Source organism: Phalacrocorax aristotelis, chromosome 1 (assembly GCF_949628215.1).
Source record: "Phalacrocorax aristotelis chromosome 1, bGulAri2.1, whole genome shotgun sequence".
In the NCBI taxonomy this organism is placed as follows: domain Eukaryota; kingdom Metazoa; phylum Chordata; class Aves; order Suliformes; family Phalacrocoracidae; genus Phalacrocorax; species Phalacrocorax aristotelis.
In genome coordinates, this window is record NC_134276.1 from 95,659,243 (window position 1) to 95,679,900 (window position 20,658).

The 20,658-nt window shown below is 40.6% G+C and overlaps 1 protein-coding gene across 4 annotated transcripts in view; it reads right to left on the reverse strand.

The window, feature by feature from the left end:
* Positions 1-9,452: 9,452 nt before the first annotated feature.
* CASK (calcium/calmodulin dependent serine protein kinase) overlaps positions 9,453-20,658 on the reverse strand; it is a 229,042-nt gene continuing 217,836 nt past the window's right edge. For all 4 annotated transcript variants that reach the window (XM_075098335.1, XM_075098326.1, XM_075098319.1 and 1 more), the window contains 3 exons: positions 19,356-19,558; positions 17,030-17,113; positions 9,453-10,857 (listed from right to left, as the gene is read on the reverse strand). In XM_075098335.1, coding sequence (XP_074954436.1) covers positions 10,681-10,857; positions 17,030-17,113; positions 19,356-19,558 — 464 coding nt within the window. In that variant the 3' untranslated portion in view covers positions 9,453-10,680. The remainder of the gene's footprint in view (positions 10,858-17,029; positions 17,114-19,355; positions 19,559-20,658) is intronic.

The window sequence follows — 20,658 nt, forward strand, 5'->3', positions numbered from 1 at the left end:
GGGAACTTCATTGCCAATTTTGAAGTGGGTCGTTGTGTATTTTAGCTAATTCTTAAAAAACATTTGAGTTTTCCCCTGACAATTTTTGTGGTCATAAATTCAAGAGGAACCAAACCAACTGAGTTAAAGTTTCTTATTCCAGAAAACTGCTGTTCCTCCTTTGGAGTACGGGAAGCCTTGCAAGAAAATAGCCTTTAATTATCACTGCTGCCCCAGTGTGAGCTTCAGAAGATAGGCTTAATTTGGGTAAGAAAAAAGTACTTTCTACATCAAGCATACCTTTCTAAATGTCTGCTTTTGGGGAGTCAAGGTATGTGTTTGTTGCACAAGCACTGATAGTATTGGTCCTTCCTTTCCCTCCACCCCAATCTGACAGAGACCCATGGAGTTTGAAGAATCTGCTGCAGTGACCTCCAAAACAGTTTTAAAAGAGCTTTATGGAAAATGCTAGCCATGGGATAATGACCACAAATAATAATTAAAAAGAAGAGTATTAATTTAAAGAAAAACAGGTAGTTAATTTTTTTAAGCATAACAAAATAATCTTAATATTGAAAATGCATGAGGTCTAGGAAGCAACTCTGTCAAGGGATACTACCAAGTGGACAACTGTTGGACAAGCTTTGGATTTTAGATTATGAAGAAGCACCTATAGGTCAAAACATAAACATGCACAAGATCAGCACCGGAAGGTCTCTGTCTTGGGGGAAAGCTGGTCTTTTAAGCTCTAATATAAAGATGAATACAAACAGATCTTTCTGGACAGACTAGATCTTGCCCAAAGCCTGATTTTGTTGACCCTGTGGTTAGTTGAACCAGCCTGGTCTTGTACTCTGTGGTTAGTTTTAGCATTGAATGCAAAAAGTTGGTTACTTCTGCAGTTTTTCTCACCTTTGACCTTCATCACATCCTTTGACTTTTAATGTACTTCCCTCTTCATCTCTCTCTTTTAAGGACTGATTTAGAGTTAATGGGTGTTGGACTAGATAACCTCTAAAGGTCCCTTCCAACCAAAACCATTCTATGATTCTATGATTCTTAACTTGTACAGCATAAATCTTACATTCTCTGTGAAGAATCCCAAGGCATTTTAAAATGACCTAAAATTTCCATTAGCTTTACTATCCTCAACCATCCCATGGCTTATTTTACGTGCCTATCCCGTTTATTTGCCTTTTGGCTTAACAGCTAATTTCACTTTGAGCTTGTTCAGCATCTAAGACAGGGTTTTTGACCTGTGAGAGGAGCGTCTTGATGAGGCTATGGGCTTGCAACGAGACAAGATTAAGGGGTCCTTCTTCTGCCCTCGCCTTGTTTCCCTCACCCTTTTTTCACTGGTTGCAACTGCTTGTTCCTGTTCCAAGCCAAAACTCACCCTTGCCCTCCTTGTGCTGCTGCAGCAAGGCTGCTGTGCTTGAAACTGGCTCACTGAAATGTCCCAGTTAAAAACAACAGCTGCCCCCTCCCTCTTCTCCGGTGGTTAGGACACCAACTATTTCCCCTAAAGTTTTATGAGTCAGGTTGGGCGTAAGTGGCTTAAACTGGGGTAATAAGAGGAAAATGTAATTGCTGTATCTGAAAGGGGGACAAGCTAAATTGGAAAGATCCTACTCAGTTGCTTGTTTGCACCATATCATTTACTCATGGACCTGATGTGAAGGTACAGAGGGAGGTGTTCTCTTTTTTCAGGACCCAGATAGGGCAAACTAGGCCCTGCACTACAGTTTAAGACACACTGTAAAAATGCTTTTATTCTAGGACTTTTGTCCTTAACTCTTGTCGTTAGCCCTACTTAGTGAAAACAGCTTTTTTTGAAGCTGACATCTTTGCAGCTTTTCCATCTCCTCCCGCATCCTCTCTGAAACAAGACACAAGCAGCCTCTGAGTCGGTTACTTATGTTCTTTAATTAAAATGATGAGCAACAAGTAAACATCTAACAACTGATCAGATCTGACTGTGTACTATGATAACGATCGCTGGGGGTTATCTGGCTTCAGCTGGAACAGAGTCAAGCTGTGCCTTGGTCTAATAAGAAAGGAGCAGCACAATTCTGCACACCTGTACAGAGCGTGCCGTGTGGGATCACACAACACAGAGCTGCGGCTGTGTGGGAGCTTCAATCCACCACAGCCCTGACTTGCATTGTAGCCCAAATGAGGTGGAGGTCTCAGGTAGTGGTCCTGTTCTCCCTCTCTCCTGGGCTAGCGCTAGCATTTTCACAGCTGTGTGACAGCTGGGTTAGGAACGGCCGCCCTGGGTCAGTTTTGCACAAAACTGGTGTCCTGAACTGGCTCTTGAAGAATGAGAACGCAGGGAAGGGGCTGTTCCCATCAATAGCAGTGCTCTGCAGACCGGCTCCTGCACCTTGCCTGGAGAGCTGCCTTGCCTCTCCTGTAACCTCTGCTCCTCACAACCTTCCTGGATGCGTACATCCCTCGTGTCTGCCCGGGGCAGGAGCTGGGCGGCAGACAGAGCAGCAGAGGACAGGCAGCAAGGTCTGGATCTGGCAGCTGTTTGCTCCAGCTCTGGATGGGTGAGATGGGATTATGCTGGGAAATCAATAGGACATCCCTGTAGGTGAGAGGACATGGACTGTGGGCATTAATTTTTGAATAATGGTTTTATTTTTTTATTTCTGTTTTGCTTAGACGGAGGGCTGGCTCACTGGCGCAGCGATATTGGGGAGTAGGGAGGCGGGGCCTAGGGATGCTTGGGCTTTGCAAGTGCAGACAAGGGGACAAGCAAGGCTTTCTTGCTGCAAGCAAGGAGACAGTGAGTGCCTGGTGGGTAAGGATCTGCTGGACTCACAGCGAACTGCATCCTGTAGGCAGGTGTAAAAATACGCGTAGCTCGGTGGGGTTTTACTTCTGGGCTTTTGATGATGAAAACAAAGCTGAGTGCACAGTGCCAGGAGTAGGCAAATGGTCAAATGTGATAAATCAGTAACAAAGGACAACTAGCTGTGTGCATATACATTGGGATGGGGTTGGCAGTACCAATTCCTCACCATGCTGAATGATTATGTCTCAATATGCTGCGACAATAAGATGTTTATCAGACACCATGTGGACAGGCAGTTTTTTGATGTATGAATCTGGCAAAGATTCAGAAGACAAAGTGTAGAAATAAATGATAAACTTGCAATCAGACAAAGCTTGTCGTAAATATCTGTGCTGAAAGAGGTGACTGATTATTTTTAATAGGCAAAAAGTAGCGGTGAAATTTGCAGATGCAGAATTCTTTTAGGCCAGCAAAGCTTAAAGTAGGTTTTGATGAATTCCAAATTACTTGAAAGCCAGGTAATTAGGAGCAATGTGATAGTTAAAACAGATGTTGACATATGTAATACATACCAGAAGACACAACCTGAACTGTTCACAGGAATGGCTGGGATTTTGGGGAAAGACCTGAGACTTGCTGTGAAGGGCTGGTAGATCAACTGAGGTAAACCAAACAAAATGCTGTAAACAACAAAGACTGGGACAGGAAAAATAGCAAATGATAATGCAATTGGCTAGTAAATACATCCTGATCTGGAATATTTCCAGCTTATATCTTGCTACCTCAGAAAAGAGATAGCAGAAATCAAGTCTGGTGACAGGAGACGAGTCACGGAACTAAGATTTCTCATTAGCCAGGACTGAAAAGACTGGGTTTGTTTAGAAGGAGAGACCTAGAAAGTAGTAAGGCTTGTGGGAGTTATGAAGCTCCCTTTTTCTGCTTTGAAAGTGTTTGTGGACCAGCCAGGTAACCAGTGCCGCACAGATCACAGACAGCATGGGACACAAATGACCACAAACTCTAGAGACGAGTGAGGTCTCTCCGCTCTGTGCCCAATGACCTTCACCAGAGGATCCCCTGGGGATGTGCAGGTTCGCTCTGATTCATGGGGCTTTCCCACTTTCTTCCTCCTAGCTGTCACTTTTAGGAGTGGAGCTCGGTTTCCCCGTTCTTGGCTCAGACCCTGTCTGTACTGGGTACTCCAGCAACTGCTGACAACCATTACAACCGAGTCTCAGCTGTGGATGCTGTGACACCCGAGGTCCAGCTCTGGACACACCTGGCCCGAGGTTAGCAGAGCACAGAAGGCGATCCCACTCCCAAGGACCTGTGTCAACTCCTTGTCCAGCAGGACTGTAATATTTGCCGATCTAATCCTATTGATGTATCAAAGTCTAGTTTAATTGGCTAATATTGTTCAATCCTTCCTGAGAAAGTAAACAAGTATAACAGACAGCCAACTGGTTTTAGTCAGGTAACAACATATGAAATGTCTACGCTTGATACACTGGAACGAACAAGTTTGCCCATCCATCAGTGCGACAGCTGAAATGGTGTCAGGAATACAGACTTCAAACAGAAATAAACTAACTTTGCAGCTCCATTCAAAGAAACTGGACCTTTGTAGGAGTGCCTTTTGGGTGGGAAAGGTGCCAAAAGAGCAGGGACAACTTCCTACTTCGCTGCTGTCATAACGGTTTGAAAATCCCATCTCAGGAGGAATTCAGCAGAAGATTGGCAGCCATCAGCAGCTCTGGCTGAAATTTTGTTCCCCACTGGCCCCAAAATTCCCTCTTGTATGGATGGTTAGCCTCAATCCAGGCTCTCTTCACACCTGCTGAAGCTTTGCACGCCATGCCTGCTGCACAGACCTTGTGCTGGCTGCTGGCACAGGAATGAATTTCACCTTACACAACCAATTCACAGGAAAATGATCTGCGTGGTTTTTTTTTTTTAAATGAAACCTACCTTTGAGGGTTTCCAGGCACTCTAATTTCATTCTCATCTTATTTTATTTAGTGCAGGTAGGTCTTTTGATCATTTACTTTGATCTCGATTCACCCAGGCACCTCACCTTCTCTTTCTAAAACACTTACTTCTTTCCCTCAGTTGTCTCCTACTTATTGGCTCCTGACTAAATGCAGGAAAGCAACATACCAGCCCATGTGATATTATAACAGTATAATTCTAATAAAATTTTATTATAAAACGATAAATTATTTTACAACCATAAACTTAATATAAAATATATTTTATGATAAAAACTATAACAGAAAATTGTTATGTTATGTTGTTATGTTAGTGGTGATGCAACAGCGTGGGCAAGTTGAAGGTGATGCTTAGAAAAGGGGATGTGGACTTCCTAGGTTGGGCTTTGAAAAACAGATGCTGTTGGAATGGGCTAGTAGCCACCGACACAGCAAACAATCTGGGCTAGACAGAATAGCAGATCTGGGCATGGGCTGATGCAGTGGAGCTCTCCCTACTCTGCTGCATCTCTCTCTTAAAAGCCTGGCAATGCTTTTGATATATTCCCTGGTTTGTTAACTGTGACGTTCATCACAGTCTGCATGTTACCCCTGCTATTTTCAGGCCTTGCCCCACTACCAGGAGCATTTCTTGAAAAACGGTAAAGGCGAAGACTCCACCTGGATGGCCGGCAGTGGAGAAAACCAGACTCATGTTTCAGCTTCAAGATGAGCTGCACTTAAAAAGAAGCAAATTCCTCCCTTCCCTGTGGCCATTTCCTTCATGCAGATAGAAAAATAAGCTATGGCTACTGATAAGGGAAAATTTGCAATTACTTTGCTAATACTTGACATGAACTCTTTCAAGGATACAGCATGAATGTGCTACTAGTTCACTTCTCTCTCACAACACAAAACTAGGCTCAGGTTACATATCAGTCATAAGAACATATGGTAGAGATGTGGCCAGATTTAAGTTGCTTGTTACCAATCTTCCCATGGAAGTTGCTAAGACGAGATACAGCAGAATGCATGGGCATGCATATACGCCCCCCTTTTATTTTTTCTTAGAAACGTTAAGACTACATGAAAAGCGATCAACTTTCCCTCTAAAATCTTAACTGAGACTACTGCTACGGGAAACGTAGGTAAGGTAAGGTAAGAAGGTAAGAATTAATTAGTTGTGTAGTGGATACATCTGGGAAAGAGGTTTTAAAAGCCTTTAACTCTGAGGCTAAATCATAAGAAGCCAAAAAGCTTCTGTACTTGCTTCAGTCCAGCTTTCACAGGATTGGAGCAGAAGATGCTAAAAATCACTTAAGGGGAAGAAAATAAAAACTGCTGTAGGTGCGCTAACTGTGTGTATCAGCAAGTGAAGAAAACCCATGGTAAGCATTTAAATGTTGGAACTGGCTTTGCATTAGAAAAAAATCCCACAGTCCTCTAACTTAAGCTTGTGCACTCGTCCTCAAGGTACACACGCAAGGCACGCTCATTCGGCGGAAGTTACTTCTGCTCTGCTTGTCTATGATGTATTTCTTGTTGTGCAGATATTTTGATTTATATGCTGCTATTTGACATAATGTGCAGCAGCCTCCTTGGTAAAAGAGTCACGGGTACCTCTTAGCTCATTAAAAGTAGTGAAGAAACTAGTCTGAGAGACAGGCTGAGTAAGAAACTGAATATGCTCTACATAAAGAAAGAAGACTTTTTGTGGTGTCTGCTTTAGCTCATACTCTGCCAATTTAGCTTATAAAAACACACGACTCTCAGTCAAGTCAGTCGAGAAGTGTACTTTTCCTGTAGTTCTCACAAATCCTCTTCTACCAAGTATTTTAAGGCCTGAAATTGAGCGAGAACTAATTGCAGTGGAAAAGAACGGGACCAGAACTGTTTGCATTTAATATTTCAATCTAGATTTGCAAAAACCAATGTGAGCTTTGGCAGCATTTCCAGGTGTTTGTTTAAATAATTGCACTCTAAAAGAATTTCCTTAGAGAAAAGAATAAAAATGGAACAAACACTGGTTAGTCTGTGCATTAACTTTTCCTAATGGCTCTAGTATCCAGTTCTTGAAGAACACACTCCAGTTCAGTGCTGCTCAGGCTGTAATGTCTCACCTTCTATGTTGGCCTTTCAAAATCACCAGATAATGACGTTTCTGAAGTAGGTAGAGGTATTTTCATTTATAGGCTACTGACACAGCATCCTTCTTGACCCAAATGAAATAAAACCAATGCTAAACCATATGGAAGAATTCAGTTTTGGTGACGAGACTAAAATGTCCCTCTGATTTTAAATGGTTGCATGCTGTGGGTTGCGTGTCAGTGGCCAGGATCGTCTAAACTAGGTTACCATTTCCGTGCAATAATCTTACCACTCTGAGACGCTGAATAACCTAATGTACTTTTATTAAGTAAATGGAAGCAGAGGTTAATGAACATTTATTGGACCAACTTAACACCTTGAAATCACAGGCATCAGTCAGACTGAGAGGCAGCATACTGATAAGATCAAGTTTTCTTTACAAATCTATGAGCCCCTGTACTAAAATGAAGTATAAAAGGGGCAAACAGAAATATTTGTTTCTTCCCAATCCCAGGGCTGCTTCTGAGGTCACATTCAGCATAAATTTAGAGAAGTCCAAGAGGTGCTCTAAACTCTGCAGTGATATTTACACTACTATGAGGACCCTTCTCCAGTTGAAGACTGAAAAAAATTTAAAAATCGTAACATTAGCTCTGCACCTGCATGAGTCTTCCCTATGCAAGCGAAGCTTCCAGCTGAATTTATGGCAGCCTTTTGCCCTCTACATACCACATGAATAACAGAGACACATCAGAAGGGTTTGGGCAGGGCAGGAGGCAGGGGAGGCGTGGATCGGGCAGACTGACGAGTCCTGGACTTGCTCTGTCCTTCCTGGGACTGTGCTGAAACCAGTTCACGGAGCTCACTGGGCTGCGTGGTTCAGCTGTACTTAAAGCCCGGGGGAGGGGTTTTTCCGAGTTAATCTTTCGCTACTGAAGGTTCCTACAAGGAAAACAGTCTGTGGTAAAGAGGGGGCAGGACAGTATGCTAACTGATGTGCTTTACAGTTTTTGTCTCTTGATAAAAGACTATACAGTGAGAATAAAAGCAACAAAGCTCTCCAAGTTAGCCTTTATACTGCGTGATATGAACTGAATGGTAGCTCCACTTAAGAAAAGCGTATTAGTTACATTAAATCACTACTTATTGTCATCTATATAAGGCAGACGCACCCTCATGGGGCTTACGAGTACTTTCCTTACAGGCTGGATACAAAGAAACTCCAAGAAATTCATATTAACAGAGTCAAAAGTGTGTAGTCAAAACATTTATGGTGGACCATACCCAAATTATCAAAATTACTTTACCCGGTGAATGTCATAAACATTTGAGATGAAGAATGTGTCACTGAAGTCAGACATCAACGCTTACCAGAGAAGTTTGTATTTCTAACATCAGAAACACTCCACTGCTTGATTTTCAGTAGGTCTTCCCATCATTGTGCTTACTGGGAAAAGAGGTAGTTTCGAGAGTGAATGAACCTGTCCCTTCGATGAGCTCAGCTGGTGTGCAATGCTACCACTGCAACAGCTGATCTATGGGACCACCTGCTAAGGTTCATCCAGGACTAAAATGACACGGCACGACTGCTTGAAAAATTACCTCTTACTAAGTAATTCACGGTTTGCACCTATCCCCTTTTACAGGGCTAAATTCAGAATAGATGAGCAGCTACTATCCCTCTGATAGGTTCCCTCTTACTCGCTGGCTTGCTCCTGCGAGGCCCACACAGAGAGTTTCTCATCAGTTAGTTTCCAGTACTCCACAAACCCCAAACTCAAGGGACTCGGTTACAGTACTTGTTTTGGGACGCAGACACAGAACTATGATTCCAGCATTAGCATAAGTGGGTTCAGCAGGTGAGGTAAAGAGACGGATCAAGTTCCCTCCCACACTGCAGGCTGCAAACTGTGCTATGAATGCTGCACAAAATAAACGCCTTGCCTGACCTGGCTGGATGGGATGCCTAGCTGAACCTAGATTTCGCCCAAGGATTTTACAAGAATAGAGATTTGACCACCCGGCCAGCAGCAGGAGTGTGCAGGAGAAAATTAGCAACCTATGCGCTTTATGATAATTACCCCTATGATAAAGGTGAGAACCTTTTCTGATGGTGCGGTGGTCCCAACAACTGGAAGAGCCCACAGATCAATTACAGCTGATAGTTCAACTTTGAGGATAAATCCTTTGAGAACGCTGTATCATTTTAATATAAACACTAAACTTCATGCTATAAAACAGCACAGCCAACCAAGCTTTGAAGATAAATCGTTTTAAGGAACGCCGTATTTCTGACACCTAAAAAGAGGTGTCAACGCTTCCTTCTGTTAACCATTTTCAGAAAAAAATGCAAACCATCCGGGCCAGTGAGAGCGTGAAGAAGGGAAGCAAAACACCAGGTCAGCACATGGTTACATTTTCTTACTTGGCTCTGCTCTAATTCTAGATTAGTTGAACTTGTGCTCGTACAGGCGGAGCAGAGCCCCTGGAAGAGACTACAGGCCGTGCCCCTCCAAGGGCCTTCCCTTAACAGACTTTAAGAAACCTTTTTGGACTGCACGAGTCACTGATTTGTTCATGAAATTCCCTGTGATGAAATGAAGGACCCAAAAGCATTTAATTGTTGAACACATAAAAGGAAGTATATTTAAAATAAAAAAAATTGGTCAGACTGTAGAGTCAATTACCATTTTAAAGGAATTTACAGGGCTGTTGTAGATGAGTCTTTTGGAATAGTCAGTTTATCGCAATGCCTAAACTGGTTTCTTCATTGCACAGTATTTTCTTTTAAAATGTGTGCATTTTTAAACAATTACATACATATTAAAAATCAGCATTTCTTTGCTTAAACTTAATTAAAACGTTAATACTCTCAGACAACACAGATCTGAAATGGTGAAACCAGTAATTGCCCCCTCCCACCTTACAACAAATTAAATTGAGACAAAATTACAAACACATTTCACTACATGATTATTATTAATAAAAATCAGGTTTTTTTTTTATAAAGTTGCCCAAAATGCAAGGGATGTGCATAGGTTTACAACTTAGTCAGAATAATATTTTACTTTATTCCCTTGGGTACGTGTTCCCATGAACGGAATGTACTTTGCTGTAGATTACAGGTTTTATCAACACAGATACACCAACGGCATGAACGCTTGCGACTGTCCACATGCATTAAGAGTCAAGACCCAATTTCAAATTTCTAAAAGTTTTACAGAGTTCTTCAAAGAGACAGTATCACATTATCTGGATGTTACACAAAAGTACTTAAAAATACTATCCTAGAAAAAAAAAAGCGCGAAAAAAGGCCTTTAAAATTTATGAATTTGTTTCGTAACCACTAGACTAATTACTTCAAATAAATAAAGGAAAGCAAAGTATTCCAATCCATAAAATCAGACTCTAAAAAGAATGTAGTGTTCCACCCCCAAGTTAAGGTAACAGAATCATATTATTATTACTATTAAAATAGATTATAGAAAGCAGCATCTATTTTGTGCAGTTTTTAGGGGCCCTTGAAATAAAAAGCTATGATTTCCAAAAATATAACATTCCAAAGGACTGAATAATACATATATTTAAAGATACATTTTATTAAAGTTTAGGAGAAATGATTAAAAAAAAGATACTGTCTCTTTAAATTAGTGTTTAATTTTTTTTCCCCCTCCTCCTATCTATTCGGACATGACAATAATTATATTTTAGGTCACACTACATCTAGGTAGTCTCTAGGGGCCAAGACCTGTTGACACAAGGTCAATAACGAAGAGGTTTTCCATGTATGAGGTGGTTCCCAGTAATGACAGATTATTTTTTTTTTCAATTCTCGTGACTGGTCTAGTAGACCCAGGAGACTGGGACCCACTGTGAGGCTGTACACACAAGCTCGATGGCTTCCTCCAGGTGCCTGATAGTTTCATCAATTTCATTGTTGATAATTGTTAGGTCAAAGTAGTGTGCATATGTTCTCTGTAAGATTTCAGATTCCTTCTGCAGGCGCTGAAGAGATTCATCCTGTCCGGCGGTCAGAAAAGAAAATGGGAGAGAGAAAAGTTGGATCCTTTCATACTCTCCTACAACAGCACTCTGACTGTTGCTTACACAGAAGGAAACGGGCAAAAAAGCCTTAGGGAGGCCTAGGTGGTTTAGATCCCCCACCTAAATCTATGGAAATCACACAGGAGAAATGGCACAATTTCTCTCTTGAAGCTGACATTCAAACAGCACTCGGTTACTGTCATTACTTGAGACGAAACACAAGTCTAGCATTAAAAAAGCAAGGCAGAGGATGGAAGCTTAGAAAAGCAGCACAGACACAAGCAACGGAGACCATGTATGAATAAAATGTACAAAGCGCACAAATACGAGCTATTGGGCCTATGTCCAGGTAAGAACATGAGAAACAGGAGAGGGTATATTGTCAGGTATCAGCTGTTCCCGGTTTTGGTCATGTTTTCTGTTCAACATTAGTCTTCTGGGTCTACTTCCTTTAATAATCATTTACTGATAAGGAAGTTCTCACTCCGCATTACTCTGCGGTTCCTGTTTCAGAGGATGCCATTTCCAGCATCTCTGACTGTGAGATCCTGAAGATGAACCATGCAGCCTGCGCTCAGGAAGGGCCAGCGACAGCAGACTGGTGCTCTCCAGGGCTTTGTGTCAATGTCCTTACAGAAACAAGCGCATCCTACGTGGTGGATGTGCTGCTGGACTGCAGCCAGCAACGCTACAGCGATGGGCTTTGTTAGTGAGGCCTGCCTTTCTGAGGGAGCAGGACTGCAAAAGGCTTCTTTCTAGGGGTCTGCAGCAATTATATGTTTGAATTCTCTTCCTGCAAATTCCATTAGAAATTTTTAAAAAATTATTTGCTGCTTTCAGGAACCTTGAAATAGCCACAGAAAACTAATCAAGTCCTTCCCGCCCCACAGGTTTGGGTGAATATGGGGCAAAATTACATATGAACAGTATAGACTCCTGCTGCTCTGTAGTATCTACAGGGTCACCCTACTTGATCAATCAACTGGGATACGTGTTATTAGAGTGTTAGGCTGCAGGAAGTACACAGTGCCTATAGCTGTTTTCACAAGAAATTACCCTGGGAACAGAATTTTATCCAGCTAATAAGAGACTCCCCCTGCCTCCCTTTTTTTCTGTTTAAACTTCCCAAGTATTTGTAATTACAGTGACAAGTAGTTGTGGAACATCAGCTTTCAGGTCCTCCGAAGGGAATAACCTGCTCTAAGACAGTTCTCCTTCCCTGTAGCTATGAAACCAGCCACTTCTGGAGGAGAAGTTCTGTACCAAAGTTACAGTTCTGCTTCTTTCCTGAAGCTGCAGCCTCAAACGAGGGGAGGATGTCACCTTCACTTGCTAATCACTACAAATTTCATTCAAAGTCAGACAGATACTCCTCACATGTGCTTCTGTACAAGGGATGCTCTTTGTACAGACCATTATGCATCATCACTGATGCCTGGAACTTCCATAGCAGTGCATGCAAATTTAATTTATGCTATTAACACATTGGGCAATATGGATCGTTACGAATATTAAATATTTGTGTGGAACATTTCATATGGCCCAGTGTCTTTAAGCCAAAAACCTAGTTAGGTAAACTGCCAGCTTCTTATAGGTTCCAAAAGAGACATCAATTTATATCGGCAAAGGATCTAAACTTTTCTGCTTAAATTAACCTACAAAGGAAAAAAAAATCATACTTGTCAAGCAGAATATTTTCAGTGCTTTAAACATAACTAGCTAAGATTAATTTTATATTTAAAGCCAGTCTTAGCAAAATCATATTGCACCTTTAAAAGAGTTTTAACCTCATGGCACAAGGCTAACAGTACCTGAAAAACCCCATGAAGCCTTAGAACTGTTAAGTCATATGTAGCTTTTTAATTGCTATTCAGATTTCCCATCGGTGTCATCTTTACCTACAAGTATGAGAATGAACTTCTCTCACTAAAGCATCTATCTTACTGTGATCGACAATAAAAATCTGAAAAACTTATGGCTATCTCATCTTAAAAAAAAACAACTGGTAAGTAGAGAAGAATGAATACTAATATTTACCTTGCACACGTAGATGTCACAAAACTAAGAGTTTCAAAAATTCATTACATTTTAATATTTTTCTGACTTAGCTTCTCCTAGATCCAACTGTACTGGGATCAAAGTGGGTTGTAGTTTGGAATATCTAAATTTCCTATCCTGTTGGAAATGTGAAACATTACTTTCTTCATATACTTTTAGGGGCAGTAATAAGTTTGGGATAGGCCATTGCAGCAGTTTTCAAATAAGTTCAAACTTTTTCAAGGTCTGCAAAAAGAAAAGACATTACAGTTCTTATTTTTATTTTATTCCAGAACCAAATTTCACCTGTGTTTGTGACAGAGTATCTGTATGTACATTCAAAACCATGTCAGGCTTGGCCAAGTGTTTCTTCTGTGCCTGTAAGTCTTAAATGCAAAAATTCATCTTCGAAGCCAACACTTCCTCAAAATTTTTGCTGTAGTAAGTTCCTCTCAATTTCTCTAAAATTTCTTAATTAAATTTTGAATAGTGAACATCCTGGGCTATCCTCCAAGAATATTCTCCAGCAGTTGTGCTCTCAATAGCGTCAAGAAAGAAGCTACTTATCAAAATGTTCAACTAGCTGCAGACAGACAAATGGACGGCCACAACTTCCATAATTTCACATTTGGGAGCAGAACATCTGTCTTTTCTCAGCTCTCATGCAATAGGCATTTTATGTGGGTCTAGTTGCAGTGTGTCCATTATTGGAACAGGCTTTTCTTTCCTATCACTAGAATTCAGTTCACTTTCCTAAACTTCTCCACCTTCTCCACCACAGCTGGGACAGAAAGGAGTGAAACATGGCTTTTATCAAAGAAATCTCTTCCACGTGCATAATGGCCACCAGCGATATTGTCAGTCTCTGAAGGCTGGGTTTTTATGGCCTTAAAGTACATAGGACAATAGCTGCTGCTTGTGACAGTCAAAGCACAGCCTAATAAATTCCTCATATCCCCTTCTAAGGCTGTGAACAATGTATAAACACACCATCAGGCCTTCGTTCCAACAATTTTGCTCCAACAGAAAGAAATTCTCCTCAATTTAAACAGCTGGTGGACTGCAAACTTATTAAGAAAAATTCCTTTTATACTTTGGCTGTAGGAAGGGAGGAAGCATAGCTAAAGTTCAGAAGAATTTGGCTCAGTGAAGATTTACAGATGGCTCAGTAAAGATTTAGATCACAAAAGTGGAGCCTGTCAACTCCTTTTTGCTGCTGTCCGGGAAGTGGGAGGTAGAAAATAGCTGGAGGAAAGAGGAACTACTCCAATGGTCCCTAATATGCTCTCTCCTCTCTCTGTTTTGGCACAGCAATAATCTGATTTAATTCTTCTTTGTGATTAGACAGATGGGTACACTCTGGGAGATTTCGCATATGATTTAAATTGGTTTTGCGCTTTGCAGAATTGCTCATAGTGCACAGCTATATTCAGTTGGAAAACATAATATTTTGTCTCCTAACTCTTGCTGTGTGGTCCTTGATTATTGAGATATTTTGTGTGATCCCACAAAATAGGCTAAAGTGTCTCAAGAGGGATATTTTTAAGATCAGGCCTCTGCACTGATTTTACAGCAAAGTTCAGATGTACAGCTGTAAGAGTAGAAAGTTTATTCTCTAGTTTCTTTTTACTAGCAGATAATTTTAGCGCAGATATCTGAAGTCATTACTACATTAAATTTTTACTCCAGTGGTGAAAGCAATGTTGAATGGGAACGAGCATATCTACATTCTAAAACTACTGAAATAACCAGGACAACCTTGTTAGCCCCTAGCTGGTACTTACAGGCAATTTTCTGCACCATTTTGGCAGCTATGTACAATTAGGACGAGTGCAGGAAAATGAAAAGAAAAGCAAAGATGAAATTTAAGAAAACATAAGGGGGGAAAAAAGGACAGTCATTTACAGAAGTGTTCTCCAAAAGCATAAGTAAAATAAACAAAGCAGGATAAGAGGATAAACAGAAAGGATACTCATTATGCAAATGAATCTTTCAAAAAGGAAGCATGAATGGGAAATATGAAGCACACACTCTCCACCCTTGTTCGCTGCCTTGCAGGCTGCTAACACACAGACACAATTTGCATACCTCCCTTCATGCAGCCCAGTAAACCCTGGAAAATAGGATCCTGTATTTGGGTAAGGTCTGTTGCTATTACCATACCCTGCCCCTCCCTTTCCTTAAGTTTAATTGATCCATAAATTAGCATGCTTTTTAAGTGTGGCCTCAGTTCAGCAATTCATGTGCCTGAGTGAAACCCTGCACGCACACAGACTTTAGTCACAAGAGCTTAAAATAAAGACACAGTCTTACAGCATGGATGCAAATGTTTAGAACATAATACTTCTACTAATATTTCTTTGGCATGAACAAATATTTTCCCACCACTACTATAAAAGGTACATTTCTGTCCTTTTACCAGTGTACCATGGAAAACATTTTTTACCCTGTATGAACTGTCCCGAATGCCTCAGTATTATATCCTACAGCTGGGACTAGAAGTTAAGTACCACCGGCAGATGAGTGAGGCCAAGGAAGACTATCTGGGAGCTGAGACACAGGTATGGAGGCAACAAACCCAGGCAATTACGTAATTCCAGAGGGTACCTGGTTGCCTGAGTGTGGCTGTAATCACAATGCTTGCCTGACACATCCTAAGAAAGATTCTAGCTATTTTTTAAGAGATGCCATGCCATTTGCTTGCACAAAATGCAATGTACTGATTTACAGCACATGCCAACACCAGCACTTAGACAAAACTGTCACTTCACTAACACTGCAAATTCTGATGTTCTGAGAGATCTTCATCTGTACGCTTGTGACATTTTCTAGTCAGGGTATGGATCCGTAAGACACAGTGAAATGACATAACTTACTGCTGTGAAAGTTAAAAGATCCTTCTTCCCCCTCCCATCTCTCTTCCTGGTTATGTGCTTTCACTGCTTGTTCTGGCTCTGGTGTTTGTCAGAGCCTTTGTGAGCTGCTTGAAAACTCAGAAAAATCCAATTTAGAGCTAAAGTAGCTCACTAAAGGATCTGGTAAGTGCCATGGCCAGCACAGACTGGCAGTAGATGTCCCAGAAGCAAGTTAGAGTGAATCGGTCCCTTCAGCAACAGCGAACTAGTAGAATGTCTCAGTTGACAGCAAAATTGCTGCTCAAGGCCAATATTTTTCACTCTCCACTTGTTATTTTAACTGTCATTCAGGGTATTTGCATTTAAATATGATTGTCTTGTTCCTTCTTTTCCTGCAAGCCTCTGCAGTGATGCCATAGTTTCATACTTATGACACTGTAATTACATTTCTACAGAAACAGGCTGTAGAGACATGGCTTCTGACTTAATTTTTTGCGTGATGAAGGAGACATCCAGGAGATTTGGAACAGATACGTGGTCAAATCCAATTGATGAAATACCTTAATATCATGGTTTAAAAAAGGCTGAGCAGATAAAGTGTTTGTATAAACACCATTTCCCCTGTTGTAAGCCAAATCCAGGATTGCTTGATATCACCTTTGTAATCAGTAGCAATCTGCAGAGCAGATACTCTATAAAAACTAAGTAGGAAATTCAGCATGTGGACCTCCATAAATACTTAACATTATTCCACAAGCCATTACCCCTTTGGTCAAAGCTTCCAATTCTTAGAGAACAGTCTTCAAAATTAATAAGCTTATTTCTGACATATATTTACTATATTGAAAAAATACTAAAAGATAAAGGTGGGATGACAGCACAGTCACACGTACCCATTTCTTCAGCTCAGGCCAGCTGTAATCTAGTGCTAGCATTGCAGCTCAGAATTGAGTAATTTGTGCTAATGATTTGTCAAGGATTTGGAAATAGGTCTTTCAGCTAGGGCAGGGAATGAAATAGAAGAATATGTATTTTTAGAATACGCCATGTGGATCCTTCAGCTTGAAGTTCATATTTTAAATTAGAAAAATCAGATTATAAACAATACATCTCAATCAACTAATAACGCTGCCATTCAACTGTCTTTCTGCCTCTCCATTTACAGACACGGAAACAATTAGAGAGTCTTATCTGCATATTTGAATCTCATCCTTAATTCTGTCTCTGATAGGACATTAGACTACAACATGCCATACCTCATTAATGCCTGGGGTAATCGTAGGTGCAGCAATAAAAACAACAAAAGGAGCAAACTCTGCAGTTCTCAGGACCTTCAATGCCTAGGTGAAAAAAAATTAGATACTTTAGAAGAATCCCCCAACAATCAATGTGAAATAAGTTTATTCACAATGGCAAGATACAGAATTGTGATTTACTCCGCTGTCATTTGTTTTTAACTGATCTGCAGTCAAGACCTTAGTAATACAGACACTTAACTTGTTGCATTACTTTACATTTTTTTTGTAGTCAAACTGGATATTTATCCTTAATTAAAATGAGTTTTCAAGACAATGAAAGCTTTAGCATTTTCAGAGAGGCTCTTTCCATACAGTCTCAGAGAATGCAGAATTCTGTTTGCATTTAAGCTGAATGATTAACACCAGGTAAAAAAATTCAGTCATGCCATAAGAAAGGAAAAAAGCCAACTGTATTTTAGAATAAATACTGATTAGAATACCATTTTTTTTTGTCTGACTTTTTCCACCTATCAGGACTTTTTATTATTATTTTCTGAAACACACGAAAATCTGATGTGAGGTTCAAAGTTTTAAAAAAGTAAGCATAGTGAAGTTTTTAAAAAGTGAGGTTAGCACTAATGCAGTAAATGCAGCACCAATCCCCTGAACCAAATCTATGCAAAAGAAAAGAGTTCTCATTAAAAAGTTGACTTAGTCATAATTTACTGAGTGACACAAAGAGATGCCAGAAGTGAAACTTTGGTACAGATCCAAGCTAGGCTTCAGTGCAGGAGAACAAGTAAACGTACCTCAGCTGAACTCAAATGGATGGACAAGATGAAGTAAGACTACTAAAGGTCAGTGTTTTTTTTGCTCCTTCCACTTCCTGTCTTCTCCAGTTTAAAAAAACAAAACAAAACAACAACCAAACAAAAACCCCCAATCCATCCTTTTCCCAAGCTAAAAGGTTTTGATCCCTGCTGCTTGAAACCCACCTATATCATCTATGCTGGAGGTTTATCTCTAAACAAGAGATAAACCCCATATGTGAAAGTCAAGAAAACTCATACAACTAAGAGTTCAAAGATTAAAGAGTACCCAAAGGAAAACAGGCAAGCGGTGTAAGGAATAATTCCACAGACAGGTTGGCTTAATGAGCTGAGGTGGTTGCATGAGAAGGCTGGCTAAGAAAGAATCTTGCTAGACACGTGCTGGAAGAAGTGTAGCAAAAGCGACTGTTATCAAATGTAAGTGTATTCTTACAAAGATTAAAATGGCTTCTGAGAATTGTAATGCTTCTGAATAATGCAAGTTGAAAGGTTTATCACGAAAGTTGCTGTAACAGCTGCTCCATTTGAACTAACTGTAAATGCTGCTCTCCTTGGATATTGTTAAATGTGGCGTTTTATTTTTCAGAATAGCACCACACCCCACACCAACATACTACCTGAACTGTCCTAAATAATTTAGTCAGGTTTCTTATTTCTTTTATGAAATTCTTAAAAAATTTTAACCTCTTGAATCAGTTCACGAAGAAGGAAGGCAGCATTTTAAATAGATACTAATGGCCACTATTTTAATTTGTCTTTCTTCCCATTTCCTTCAATCTGCTAGAATAATATAAACATCATGCTTGTCCACGTTCATGTTGTTCCACATAACAAAACATATAAACATCTGTGTGAATTTGAAGTCATGACTACATGGATGTTTCAAAGGAAATGTATCAGAATTTTCCACTGAAGATTTTACATATGAATGAACAAACTATTAGTGTTTCGTGAGAGCCTGGTTTTCCTTCCTACCTTCTTCCAGAAAGTATGATATCGCAACACATAAAGGAGTTTATAAAGTAACAGAAGTGATCTGGTCATTTTGCAAACAGGATCAGTATCGGCGACTGACCACAAATGTTTCTGACCATGCTTAATAGTGATATGGAGCCAAGAGTCAGCCAGGAACAAGATTACCCTCTAATACAGCATTAAAGAGAAATTTTTGAAAATACGGAAACATTTTTCCTGGCAAGCAATGACAATCACTTGTTTTGATACATTTCACTGGACATGAGACTAATACATTAAAAAGTTACATGGTAAGATTTTCAAGCTATAGTGTTTGCATACCAAGCTAAACTATGAATTTGTTTCTGCAGTTCTTCTAACCAGATGATTACCAGAATTCTACTTCACAGATTGATACTGTGGTGTTCCAGGGACTTTTGTTCCACATTACTGTACGCATTACTTATCTAGTGTGCAATCAATAAAAATAAATATATCTTAATAAAATAAGGTTGAAGGATTGTGGTGAGTCCCGTTTTCATACATATTGAATTAGTTACCTGAGGTTCTACATCAAGTATTGCAATTAGTCCCTGCTCGTGGATCTTTCGTATTGTTTCCAGTTTTGTCCCATACATTGCATCCTCATGGCTGCCATATTCCAAATATTCATTGTTTGATATATCCTGCATCATTTGGTCATGTGATACAAAGTAGTAATTTTTCCCGTTTTCTTCATCTTTCTTTGGAGGTCGGGTTGTGTCTGAAAATAAAAAATATTTTTAGTACAAAAGCAATATTAAGCCTACATATGGTTTTTTGTTTGGTTTGCCAATACTTATTCCTTAAATGATGACCTGTCAAATCACATGTAGAACAATCAAGCATGAGCTTGGGGTAGGCAGAATGACAGGGGCTGGGACAAGCAGGAGTCTGGGGGATGTGGGTTGGGAAAAACAGGACATGAAGGGATGTGGAAAAGGTAAAAATCAAAAGGTAACAAGGAAGAACAGAAGGTCATAAATAACCTTTACCTGGTCAAGACTTAAGACCCTATCAGCTGCTTTCAACAGCAAACAAAGGCCAGATCTCAGTTTTTATAGTTTCTAAACAATTCAGTTAACATCTCCGTTTTACCCCAGGGGCCAGTACTGTGCCCAATCCAGTTCAATATTTTCATTAATGATCTGGATGATGGGGCAGAGTGTACCCTCAGCAAGGATGCCATTGATACAAAGTGGGGAGGAGTGCACCACAGGGACGTGCTGCCATTCAGAGGGATCCTGACAAGCTGGAGAAACAGGATAACAGGTACCTCGTGAAGTTCTACAAGGGGAAGTGCCAAGTCCTGCACCTGGGGAGGAACAACCCCAGGCATCAGTACATGCTGGGATTTGACCAGTTGGAAAGCACTTCTGCAGAAAAGGCCCTGTGGGGGATCCTGGTAGACAGTTGAACATGAGCCAGCAGTGTGCCCCTATGGCAGAGAAGGGCTAAAGGTACCCTGGGCTCCATTAGGCAAAGTAGTGGCAGCAGGTAGAGGAAGGTGATTCTTCCCCTCTGCTCAGTACTGGTGAGGTCACACCTGGAGTGCTGGGTCAAGTTCTGGGATCCCCAGTACAAGAGAGACATGGACATACTGGAGAAAGTCCAGTAAGGGACTGGTGCATCTCTCTAATGAGAAAAGACTGAGGCAGCTGGGACTGTTCAGCATGGGGAAGAGAAGGCTCAGGGGGGAACTCATCAATGAGTACAAATATCTAAAGTGAAGGTGTAAGGAAGATAGAGCCAGGCTCTTTCCTGTGGTGCTCAATGACAGGACAAGAGGTAACCGGCACACACTGAAACTCAGAAGCTTCTGTC